A 13263-nucleotide genomic window follows, 5' to 3' on the forward strand; every position below is an offset into this window, starting at 1 on the left:
CTGGGCTCTTATTTAGGAAGTCATTAATCACATCCCCTCCCCCGGAAAGAGATGGCGGAGCAAACCTGTGAAGTCCGATCCAGCAGCCGCCTTCACCCCCCCTCCTTTAGGAAGACTGATCTAACCCTATTTTAAGCAGCTCGCCTGCTGCTTTTAATTTCCAGGGGGTGAAAGCGCCCCCAGCGTAGCCCCCCATATCCATCCATCTCTCTCTATACATATAGATCATATAGATGTAGGTGTGCAGTGAAAGTGTCTCCCTATAGGGGAAGCCTGGTGACGTTGTCTATGGCTGTTTACCTAGTATGTGAGTGTGTGTGTAAGGCAAGGCAGGCGTGTTCGCAGCTTCATTCATAAATGATTTCCGTGCTGGCCTGGAATGAGACTCCGATTGGTCGCTGGGCGCTGCTGCCAGCCCCTCCACGATCCGTGCTGAAATTAGTAGCAAGAAGGCATGTAATTGACAGAGTCACGTGTGCCGCGAGGGGGCCAGGGAGCGAGCACACACACAGAAGGGAGCAGCACAAGAGGGAAAGCACGCTAGACCATGCGAGCTAAACTCGGGATCGCTCCCAATCAGGATGTCACATTGATGCCACCAATCACCCCCGTTCTAAAGGAAACTTTTCAGCTTTCGTTTGTGGAGCACTGGGCGTCATGGCCGAAGGTTGGTTTACCGCATCTTCCTTTTCGGATCGCGGGGTGAGAGGGAGGGGGGATCGGAGTCGGCCGAGGGAGCGGGATGGAAGGAAAGGGGGGAAGCAGCAGCGATGTGACTCCGGCCGATGAGCGAGAGAAGAACGCGTGTGGCTCTGGGAGGAGGGGAGGCTTTTGTTTGAATCACTCTGGTTACTCAGGTCCCCCCTTCTTCTTCTGTAACCTTGAGTCCTCCTCCACCTGCCTGGGTCATGCGGGGAATTGGATGCACAATCGGGGTCTCCCACCCCATATGACGGCTGGAGGGTTAGGGTGGCAGGTAGGATGGCATGCTCGCCCTTATCACTGTCATTGCTTTTCTTTTTTTCTTCTTCTACACAGGAGGTGCTGGAGAAGAACAAGAGAAGCTGCCAGAGGAGGAGGAGGAGGACACCCAAATCCTGCGTGGTTCAGGCCACTGTAAATGGTTCAATGTGCGGATGGGATTCGGTTTCATCTCTATGACCAGTCGGGAGGGAAGTCCCTTGGAAAACCCAGTCGATGTTTTCGTACACCAAGTAAGTCGACCCTCTTCTTCCACCCCCCTCTCTTCCTAACCACCCACTAAGACACCGGCCAGCCACCCACTTTGACCAGGTAGTCTGCTATCTGCAATGCTTTGCTTGCGTTCACTGACATTAAAGTGTAAGTTTTTTTTGTGTGTTTTGAACAGAGTAGGGAAGGGTTAAAACCCCTACCTTATTTTTTTTATTTGCTGCCTGTCTAGCACCATGAACATTTCCCTTCACTTGCTGTCCTCCAGACACAACATGAAGTTAGGGAATCTTTCAATGTAACAGGCAGACTTGTTAGGTAGCTGTACCTACTAGAAGATTTTCCCTTACCCCCCTTTTTTTTGGTATCTAATGATAACACTAAAATCTTGATTTCCCTCCACTTCCTGTCCCCAAGACACATCTGGAAGTTAGGGACTCTTTTAATGTAACAGACTTTTCCCTTGTAAGGTAGCAGTACCTACTAGAAGATTTTCCCTATTTTTTTTGGGGGGGGGGAGACGACGACAAAACTAACCTGGTGACTTCCCTTTTACTTCCTGTCCCCAAGACACAAAAGGGAGTTAGGTAAGCTTTCAACATGACAGCCACTTCTAGATTTATCAGCTAGAAGATTTTACCCTCACTTTTTTTTTTCTGGGGACAACACTAACATCTTGACTTCACTTCACTTCCTGTCGCCACGACACAACGGGAAGTTAGGTAAGCTTTCAATGTGACAGCCACTTCTAGATTTATCAGCTAAAAGATTTTACCCTCAATTTTCTTTTCTGGGGACAACACTAACATCTTGACTTCACTTCCTGTCCCCAAGACACAATAGGAAGTTAGGTAAGCTTTCAACATGACAGCCACTTCTAGATTTATCAGCCAGAAGATTTTACCCTCACTTTTTTTTCTGGGGACAGCACTAATATCTTGACTTCCCTTCACTTCCTGTGCCCAAGACACCACGGGAAGTTAGGTAAGCTTTCAATGTGACAGCCACTTGTAGATGTATCAGCTAGAAGATTTTTTTTTTTTCAATTTTTTTATTTGTAAACAGAGAAGCCGGCCCGGCCGGACCATTACACAGCTAGAAGATTTTACCCTCCCTTTTTTTTGGGGGGACAACACTAACATTTTGACTTCACTTCCTGTCCCCAAGACACAATAGGAAGTTAGGAAAGCTTTCAGCATGACAGCCACTTCCCCTGTTAGATGTATCCGCTAGAAGATTTTCCCTCACTTTTTTCTGGGGGACAACACTAACCTCTTGACTTCCCTTCACTTTATGCCCCCAAGACACAATAGGAAGTTAGGGAAGCTTTTAACGTGACAGCCACTTCCCCTGTTAGATAGTTGAACCCACTAGAAGATCTTCCCTCTCTTTGTTTCTGGGAACAACATTAACATCTTGACTTCCCTTCACTTTTTTCTTGGTGACCATGGTCACTGGTACAGAAAAGTAGATCTCCTTAATGGGGACACAGATGGCAATACAAATTTGATATAGGGTTTAAGCCTTCCTCGCTCTCTCTAAAATAAAATAAAATAAAATAAAAACAATTTCTAGAGATACACTTTTATGCTTGGCCACACAAGCTAGAAAGCCTTTACTCTAAATGTTGTGCTTTAGATCTGTAGAGCCAGCAGCATGGTAATCCAGATATGGTTTCCACCAAGCAGGTACCAATCGGTGCATGTTGGCAAGGTTTTTCCAGTAGACCTATTTAGGAAATGAGTGTGCTTTCGCACACTTTTTAGTATTTTTTATTTTAAAAGAAAAATAAAACCAATACGTTGTTCCTGTAATCTTCTAGCTGTACTGGTAGCATCACCAAAGCTTCCTGTTTTTACTTCAGCAGAGGGAGGCGGCCGTTCTTCCATGGCTGAATTTTTGTTTTTTTAATTAAAAATAAAACCTGTAGTCTTCTAGCTGGTCTGGTAGCATCGCCGTAGCTTCTTGTTCTTACTCTAGCCAAGGGGGGTGGCCATTCTTCCAGGACTGAGTTTTTGTTTTTTTTATTAAAACCTATATGTTTTTTCTGCAGTCTTCTAGCTGCTCTGGTAGCGTCCCCTCAGCTTCCGGTTCTTACTCCTGCCGAGGGGGCGGCCATTCTTCCAGGGCTGAGTATTTGTTATTTTAAAAGAAAAGTAAAACCAATACATTTTTCCTGTGTTCTAGCTAGTCTGGTAGCATCACTGCAGCTTCCTATTCCTTCTCAAAAGGAGGTGGCGGGGTGGGCATTCCGGACCTAGCCCACATATTGACCTGTGAAACACTCAGTCATGGAGTACCGGCATTATGATATGCCCACCCTCCCCGGGGGGTCGCAGAAATGACAGGTTGAGCTCACCGGAAATGAGCAAACTGCCATTCTAAAGAGGATTGCTGGACAGAGGAGGATGCTAGGTCAGCACCAACAGGATATGTAGAACTGGGATATTTTTATTATTATAAATATTTACATTTTTTTTTGTCTTTTTTTAAAAAGAATACATTGAAACCTGAGTTCCACTTTAGGTCAAGGTAACTGTAAGCACTGTAGCACCACCTCCACCTTTTGCATTTTAAGTAGTTGTCTAATTGCAGGGTTTGTTACAAAGTAATCCCACTTTCTCTACATCACCAGCACAAGCTGCCTGATTTTGAGCTCCAAGGCTTGCTCTCTTCATGGAGGAAGGCCCAGCAGCTGCTAAAATACAAGGAGCAAATGATAATAAAGTTAATAGCCATGTTTTAAAAGGGCCATGTTGCTTTTGCACTGGTTATGAACAGCAGGTCTTCAAGTAAAGAGAGCATGTGGCCAGAGGCGGTTCATGTTTATACTTTTCTAACATGTGGACTGTGCATGGTTTGTCCTTTTTACCCAGACCCATGTAAAATCACTTGTGCTACATTGCACAAAGACCACGTCCTAGTTAAAAACGACTAGCTACTTTGATCATTTTGGGTTTGTGTTCATTTTCAGATAATTGGCCAAGCTGTATTAAATCTACTCACTGTTAAATTGCATTATTTTTCATATTACCAAAGCAGAATGAATGATGATTCACAATGCATATTTAGTGTATATTCACATTATGTGCTGCTCCATTTTGCATAAAGAGTTAAAAATGACCTCGGACACTAGCATTAAAAAGGAGTGTTATCATGGTACAACCTTTGCAGAGATCTATAGCCAGATGTTACTTGTATGTATTACTGATCAGTCAGGATTTTTTTTCCAAACACGTTTTAGATTGATAATGTTATTGACTGTGTCCCCCCCCTCCTGTCCCAAATCCATCCCCTATTGTGATTGCTTTGATTGGGGCCATGGTTCAGCCCCAAAGAAACAAAGCTCTACTGACATGGAGCTTGATGGGTCACATGGGGACATCTCTGCTCTTTGCTGGTCAGCTAAGGCCCACCACTCAGTGCTTTGCCTGGTTCCACAGATAGGTGTAAAGGTAAAGTCAACCTGGAGGAACAGTATTTTTCTGGAAATTGTTCTCTACTCTTTTTCTCTTCCTTATGTTTCTGATAAGAACCAAGGTCATATGTGATGTGTGTGTTGTTTTTTCGTTTGAGATCCACTTACTTAAATCATTGTCAGATCTGATTGCTATCAGTCTCCCAGTCCCCCTTTTTTCATTTGAACCTCCTTCAGGTTGTTAAATTGCTTTTTACGATCTCATAAATTTACTTTATAGATGAATAAACTAAAAAAAAAAACACTTCCCCTTTGTGTAATTGTATATTTATTCCCTGCTCTTTTATTAATGTTTTGCCACATATAACGTGTGTATTTATGTGTGTGATGTTTTTTTTTTTTTGCTATTTCTGATCTAATGTATTGTGTTCTAAATGTTAACATATGTTTTATTTTAATAAAACATGTTTTCAGTGTCATTGCTTCTGTTCTGTAGTGATATACAGCTAATGGACAATGCTGTGTGTTTGTTTTGTGTTTTTGTTTTTGAAATGGTGCTTTAAGTTTTTAAGTTTTCCAACCGCAACATACACACTGCATGATACAATTGTATAAATGTACAAGACACTCCAGTTATTTTGTTGGTTCTAGAGTTCCATTATGTGCAAATATTCTGAGGTGTATATTGTGTTTTTTATTTTATTTATTTACTTTTTCATTTAGTAAAGATACTTTTGTCTCTTATTGAGATGCAAGGTATATGTTTACATTTTGGTTGCAAAATGTAAACATTAAATAACTGGTTTGTTTAGTTATGACTTGTGGATTGCTTGCAGCATTAGGGTTGTTTTTAGAGATGTAGCTTCCAGTGGTAAAAATAGAATTCAATGGAAGTTGTATTGAAAAACATTCAATATGATCTTCTCAGCCATAGAATGTTTTTATTTTGTTGGAAGTATTTTAACATTTTATAAGGCAGTCATTTTGATTTTTGTGTTTTGTTTTTTTTTGAGAATGTTCAAATCCAGAGTTGAGTGACACTAGGCATTTTTTTTGGTGTGTTTTTTTTTTTTTTTTTTACCTTTTTTACAAAAGCACTGGCATATTATATTGATTATTCTGTATCCTTTTTAGAAATCACACTTTTTTTTCCTTTATCATATGCAGAAAGAACACCGTTTCTTGTTTTTAGATGATGTATTCTTTCTGCTTTATTATGTTAAATCGCTGGCTAACAGTGTATTTCATCAGGTCTTTGTTCATTAATACATTGTACTAGGTGAATCAATGTTTGTGAACACTGAAGACACCAGCTTGTTATAGTACTATGGGGCTTATTAATACAAACAGCAGCAATGGGGAAATGATCTTCATGCTTTGGAGCATGAGCACAAAATGGTGTTGGTAAACATCTACCTACTTCATGAATTGTGTTTTGTGTGTGTAGTGATTCTTGTTGATCTTCTAGACCTGTTGGTGTTTTTTTTATGTAAGGTTATATACTAGCTGAATCGCAAGCAGCAGGTTCTTGATCACACATGTGTGTGGGTATAGTCTAAGCAGCACATTTTAGAGAATGAAACAAAATCCACATTGTTTTGTATAGGGCTAATCTTTTGTGAAATTTGCATTCTGAGTTTAATTTAACAGGGAGAATTACCCCTCAAACCATGAAGTTGTCCCTGGGGATGCACATACCACAGGCTGAGCTGCTGGCCTAAATGTCTGCCAGCTTTAGGTTTAACTATGAGCAATTAGGAAATGGTAGATTGTCACCTTGTATTGTGTGTGTGTGTGTGTGTTTTTCCTCTTCCCTTCTGAAACATGAATAATTCACTTTCCTTATAATGACATTTACAATATATGTACTCCAATGGGCCTGTCCTGTTTTCATAGTTCAGTACCATCGGAGCTCAAATACATTTTTTTTTTTTTACATATGGTAAAGGCTTACTTATTTCATCATTTTGTGTAGGTAGTGTTTTTGAGCCTAAAATGGCTGATTACTGAGAGGTGATGACCCCAGAGCAGTATACATGGTCACGTAGTGAGTACTGTTGTGTTTGTTTGTTTTTCGTTTAACAGTAGATGATTGTGGTGGTAGTGCCTTATTATATCTATTCTTAGTTTTCCATCTTTGTAATAAAAATATAGTTGAACCTTGTGTTTGCAGTCACGCAGGATGCACCCAAAGAGGCGGTATCACATTTATTTATCCAATTTATTGATTAATCAAAGTAATTGTGCAAAGTGCATAGCAGATTTTAAGTGCCTAAATGCTTCAGTATATTTCTTATTTTAAAACCAAACACTTCTAATAGCTTGGTAAAGATCAGAGACAAAATGTGAGAGAAAATATAGACTGTATATGTACTGTAAGATGTATATTTCATACCAATGTGCTGTTTGGTTTGTTTTCTTTTATATAAGAGAGCAAAGTGTGCTTGTCAGTTACCTTACCTTGTTTCGTGCTGATCTTGCTTTATATATTACAAATATTTTTTGGGGGGTGGGCTTGCCACTGCTCAAGTGTTCTGCTTCCCATGTGGGGGGGCAAAGGCTGAGCATATATTGTGTATGAAATAAAACAAATATGTCTGCTCTCCTTTATTATTTTTTTCCTGTTATGCTTAGGAGCTTGTGGTGCTGTGATATACATATCAGTTTGCCAAATTATAAACATGTCTTTTATTTTGTATCCATTTGTTATTTTCTAATATTATTCTTCACTTTGTGGGCAAGGTGAACTTGATCCCCCAGTTTTTGTCTGTTATTTGTTTTTGCAAAACATGCCTCCATTATTTTAATACTAGTTTAATCTACCACCCCCCCCACTTGTTTGACTGATTGAGTAACACTAAAATCAATTGTTAACTCAGTTTAAATATAATTGCCATGCCACAATGCAAAATGTCCATATTGTAAGGTTTTAAATGTTGGTATGTATCCTTTTTTTTTTATTTACACCTTTAGGGCTTCTGTGGGCATTTCTGAGATGGTAGAAATGTGCTTACTTTTACAGCACATGCTGAAAACACTAATAAACAAGCAATGTGTTTTATAAAACAGGTAGCTGTTTTCAATGTTCAAGTCCCATATTCTAGTATAGGCTTTTTTTAAGGGGGTAATACATTTTAGTAAATGCCTACAACCTAACACATTGATGCTGATAATTGATTGGATCTACTGTGCTCAATATAGTAATACTATGATAATACTATAGTAATACTATTTTACCAATAAAAAAGCACTCTCTCATTGCATAGCTACTGATTTTATGAATAGGTATTGCTCGCTGACTTGTAAACATGGTATTGTATACATTTGATTTGTATATTGTTTCATTATTATTCTATATTCCCATAAATATTGGAATTATCCAGTTGTGTACATTTTGAGAAAGTTTTACTGCATTTGCTTGCTAATTTGACAAGTAAACGTTGCAATTGTGTCTCCTGATTTAATATTTTCCCAGGCAACATTTGACATTTGTTTTTCATAATTTTCCATTGCTATGTGAAAAGGGTACCACTGATTTACAAAATAATGTAGAAATGCTTGAATGTTTATATATATATATATATATATATATATATATATATATATATATATATATATATATATATATATATATATATATATATATATATATATATGCCAAAATCTAGACTTTATCCTGATGGCTGTCTTGATGTTGTCTCAACGACTCCACAGTCAAACCTATTTTCTATCAGTCTGTTCAGCAGCAAAGGGGTTAACATTCCTTCCCCCACTCCATTGAAGATCTTTTGAATGGGAGGAATTTGCACCCTTTGGCTCAGGTTGCAGACTCTCTTGATCAAACTAGGGAAGTGAGGGTCATAGCTGTTCATTGCTTACTACTTCCTTGGCTAGTTTGAAACTCTGGTTATGCTTTAAAGTAACATTGTTTGCCTCCTTGGTTGTTCTATTACTTCCATGCTGACTAATTTGCCACGATCCATCTGTAACCCCTTTCAGCTATATATTTGTATGTGATATATATATATATATATATATATATATATATATATATATATATATATATATATAATGTGTGTTAGTCATTTCCCATTAGGTCCATACTGTATTTATTTGTTAGTCATTTCCAATTAAGTCCATATTTTGTATGAGTAATGTGACATTTTAGCTCTATGCATTGGCATCAGAAGATGGAAGTAGAAGGATTAGGGAAACCGATTCTGTGTGAGAACCCAGTATAGGGAAATACCTAAGAGATGACTAAATACATTCTGTATTTCAGAGTTTCTACAATCTTTCTGTAAAATCATAGCTTTTTATCCAATGGTTAAAAAAAAAAATGTAAAAAGGTTTGTGTTGCCTTAGCAACCTGAACTACAGAATCTAGTTGCTATGGGCAACACAGAAGCTTTTACCTTTAGTCAATTTAATAAATGAAGCCTCCAATGTTTGACACATCGATTTATTAATGTATTCATGTTCATTTAAAAAAATACATTTGGCTACAACACTTACACGTGTTTACTGGAAAATGTAAGGCTATTTTTAATGGAACATGTATTTAAAAATAGTCCTAAGACTTTAATTTATCCATACTAATGTATACAGTAGTATTCTGTTATACAGGTTCCCTCCATTTATTTCAGTCCCCGGACACTAATATTTATTATATGCAGTTTCAAAGGTTTAAGAGAAGTCCATGCTGCTGGGTGCTTAGATCATTATCTGTGTGGTTTGTAATCAAAGAGTAAAAGGGAAAAAAAACTTCAGGTTTGTGACCTTTAACTGACTGTTCTCATTGTGGATCTAAGTTTTGTAATTAATATTTGACATTGTGTCATTGGGGCAGGAAACCTGGTGGGGGAGGTGGATGCAGTTTTTACATTTTTGATGCATTCAGGAGGTTAAAGTGGGCCCCCATTAAGATTAACCTCAACCCATTACAGCTTTTTTTTTGGCATGCAGGCCCCACCCATGAATGGTCCTGGACAGCTAATACCAAGCTTTTGTTTCTCCTGCAGAAAGGTTTTTTTTTTTCCCCCTCTCAGAAAGGAAAGAAAACAGTCCTCTCTTTTTTCTGCGTTATAATCATGTGACTTCCCTTCAGTGAGTCACAGATAGGATTGAAGGTGATTCATAGGATGAATCAGACATCAACATATTTTCTTTTTTTTTTTACTCTTGAAATAAATATGAAAAAGAATATAAACATATATGGCAAAATTGATTATTTAACAGAAGCTTGTCACTGATCTATATTAAGCTGCTTTGTTCTAAGACATGTATTTATAACAGCAGATGTGGACCCTGAAAAAACCCTCAATATTTTACCTTTTTTAGCATTTATTGAATGAAGAAGACAAATGTGTTTATTTGTGGGTACAGTATGCTAGTATTGAACGCTAATATGCTGATTACTAGTATGCTGTTTTACCTGTCCTCTTTTGTCTTTCTGCATTGAAATGATTCAAGCTGCAGCTGTCACATTTTGGCCAATTTTAACCACTCTCAAAATACCCTATTAGCTCTTGCATGTGAGATGGAAGGATCTTGTTTTAATTCCAAGTCATGCTAGCTGTGTTTTTGAGCATAGTGATCGTTACTATATTTTCTCAGAACTCACATGGCAACTACAGTGGGGGAGGGGTCCCACCCACCAAGCTTCTGATGGGGGGTTGGGATTTTTGCAAGAGAATTGTAGTGATAAACACTCTCAACTTCACCAAAGCTACAACATGTCAAGCCTACATCTAGCAGTATAGCAGGCAAAAATAGATGATTCACTGATGTATGTGTGGTTCCTTCCTTTTTTTTATTACCTTACCTCTCTTGTCTATACTGGAGGACAAGACTCATGAACAACATATTCCTTTGACAAGCAATTTGAGTTTAGTTTTAAATGTACAAGTTGACCTAAATATTAGGTTTGTTTCTGGGAAGGGGAATAATTGGTTATGGTGTAACAAAATAGCACTGATATTACATTTTTTTTTTATATCATTTTATATTTTTATATATATATTTTTTTATTATTCATTCAGTTTGCTCAATTAATTTATTATTATTTAATGCATTTTTAGTTATTATGTTATGCAGTGCCCATTGAATTGATTTTATTTGGTAAATACAATGAACTGTGTGTTCTGACACATGAATTGTTGTTTTGAACATATTTTATTCACCAGGCTTCATGCCAGAATGCATATAAACTGCATAGGTGGTTGTGGATATTAAACATCCAGCGCTAGAAAATAGTAGTGCAAAAGGAACATTGCTCTGTAAATCCTAATGTTGTTTTGTTTTAATGTGTACACTTGCAATTTTAAACCGATATTGTAAGCATGGTTTGCATTGTAGTTTGTTTTGTCTAAATAAATATTAATATAAAAAATAAATATTACTAAAAGACATATCTTGTTTTTGTTTGTTTTTAGATTACTTTGTTACTAGCAAAATAAGGCAAAAACAACTCTAGACAACATTAAAAACATGGAGATATAATCCATAGATTATAGAATAATAATACTAATAATAAAAAAAATATATATAATATTATGATATTATGACTATTAAATATATATAAAAAATATTATGATAGTATGACTATTATTAAATATATATAATCTCCATGTTTTTTAGAGTTGTCTCTGCCTTATTTTGCTAGTAACAAATAGTACAAAATCACATAAAAACAATAAAATTCACTGTTTTGCAATAAAACACTGAAAATAGGCTAATATTTTTACATTTATGACTTTGTATTTCCGTATCTTATTTAAAACAGTCAAATGCGTCTACATGTTTGAAAACCTATTTCCCATAAAGAATTACTGTATTACATTCTTGAATTATTTGACAGTATGCAGTGCTGGATACATTTCTTTCCTAGTACCCCTTAAGACATAGGCTGACCCAGGAAAACTTAAAAAAAAAAATTCTCAAGTGATAGGGAAATGCTACTTCAGTGAAGCTGAACAAAATATGCTGTAGTAATTTTTCCTGACTTTTCATTATCCTCTTAGGGTGCTACCTCCACCTACCTACCATTTTAATTTGTTTTCCTATATGCTCTCATTTGGTTCTCTTGTCTTTCTAAATTAATGTCTGACAGTTGGACATTTGAAAGCTTAAACATGCTGCTTCAGATCAGTTGTGGGGAACATTTTAGGCATCAAATACAATTATGAAGGTGTGTTTGAAATATAATATAGAATACAGTTAAGTGCCACCCAAAATATACAGCCTCAATCATTTGTCCAATTTTTTTATTTTTTTAATACCAAATGGTTTGAATATAGCAGATAAGGATAGGAAGCTTTACTGAGCATATTGTACATTTAAACCTAGAGTCTAGACACATTATTGTGTCATTGGCAGAATTGTAGACATCTCTTAGGCTCCATGCACACTGGCTTAAAAAAGTAAAAGTAGAAGTAGCTCAATGTTATCCTATGTGTCCATGCACATTAGGACATTAAGAGGCATATTTTGAGTTTAATGTTTAGAGGCAGAAAAAAAAACCCTCTGGTTCGCGTTTCTGATTGGAGCTTGGAGGCAGACAAAACTTAAAACTCTTCTAAACTGTGTACAAAAAAAATATGCTCTATATGAGCGTTTTTTACTCCAGAGAGAATAGACATTTTTTTTTAAGCCCAGTGTGCATGGAGCCCTAGGGAACTTGAGAAGATTTGTAAAAACACTCCTTAGTTTACGTATGTTACAGCACAATTTATTAAAAGATTTGATTTCAGCTAGTTGTAATGCCTCAAATCTGTCTTTTTAATGACTTGCCACTTTTAGCTGAAAAAGTAAACCTGTGTAGGTTTATTGGGAAAACAGCTTTTTTCCCCACCTTATTTGGGGAGGGGAGCACATAACTGGTGATATCCACTAGCAGTCTAAATAACAGACAGGGGGCATACCTAATTCCACATAGCATTTCCTATAAGCAGTTTTCTTATGGTATTTTACTTGATCACTGCAAATGCCCCTAATTTTTTATTTATTTTACTTTATGGTACTTTTCCCTTATTTTGTATCGGTTTACAAAAATTGCCACATATTGTAATATACTAAAATCAAGACAAAAAGAGTAATTTAAGTAACAAACAATTGAGGGCTCTGTGCACCATTAAATGTGTTCATCTGCTGTAGCAGGTATTTACCTATTCTCTAAACCCCTTGGACTTTATAAAGATCTGTCATGGGGGAAACATGGAACTCATTATTACATACCCCCTTCTGAAAATACTGTCTGCTGGGTTGTCATGCTGGCCACCATGCTGTAGTGATGGATCCAGAGGACGTTTACATGTAAAGGCTTCTGACGTTTCTGATCCATAGCTAAATTTGTATTCAAGCCAAAGTGTCATGAAAACCTCTTGGAAATTAGCATTTTCATGAGGTCGGCAGCCCATGTTTCTTTTATGACAGGTTTACTAAAATACACAATGCTTATATGACAAAATAATTAGTAATTTTGTTACGCCAGCCTTGTCATCTGATTAATAAAGAAGATTGATATAAAATGCCGTTCGTTAAGATTGGGTATTGCAAAATAAATTACATTTGTTTTAACAGACTTCACCCAATTGATTATTTTATTTTTGCAAACAATATTCTGGCTTGCTTGCAGCAAAACTTTGACATTGACA

At 37.0% G+C, this 13263-nt stretch overlaps 1 protein-coding gene across 1 annotated transcript in view; it reads left to right on the plus strand.

Annotated features, from left to right (window-relative positions):
* Positions 1-379: 379 nt before the first annotated feature.
* LIN28B (lin-28 homolog B) overlaps positions 380-13263 on the plus strand; it is a 63354-nt gene continuing 50470 nt past the window's right edge. The window contains exons 1-2 of the mRNA XM_040350166.1: positions 380-667; positions 1039-1214. Of these exons, the coding sequence (XP_040206100.1) occupies positions 658-667; positions 1039-1214 (186 nt within the window). The 5' untranslated portion in view covers positions 380-657. The remainder of the gene's footprint in view (positions 668-1038; positions 1215-13263) is intronic.

The sequence above is a fragment of the Rana temporaria genome, chromosome 4 (genome assembly GCF_905171775.1).
Source record: "Rana temporaria chromosome 4, aRanTem1.1, whole genome shotgun sequence".
Taxonomy (NCBI): domain Eukaryota; kingdom Metazoa; phylum Chordata; class Amphibia; order Anura; family Ranidae; genus Rana; species Rana temporaria.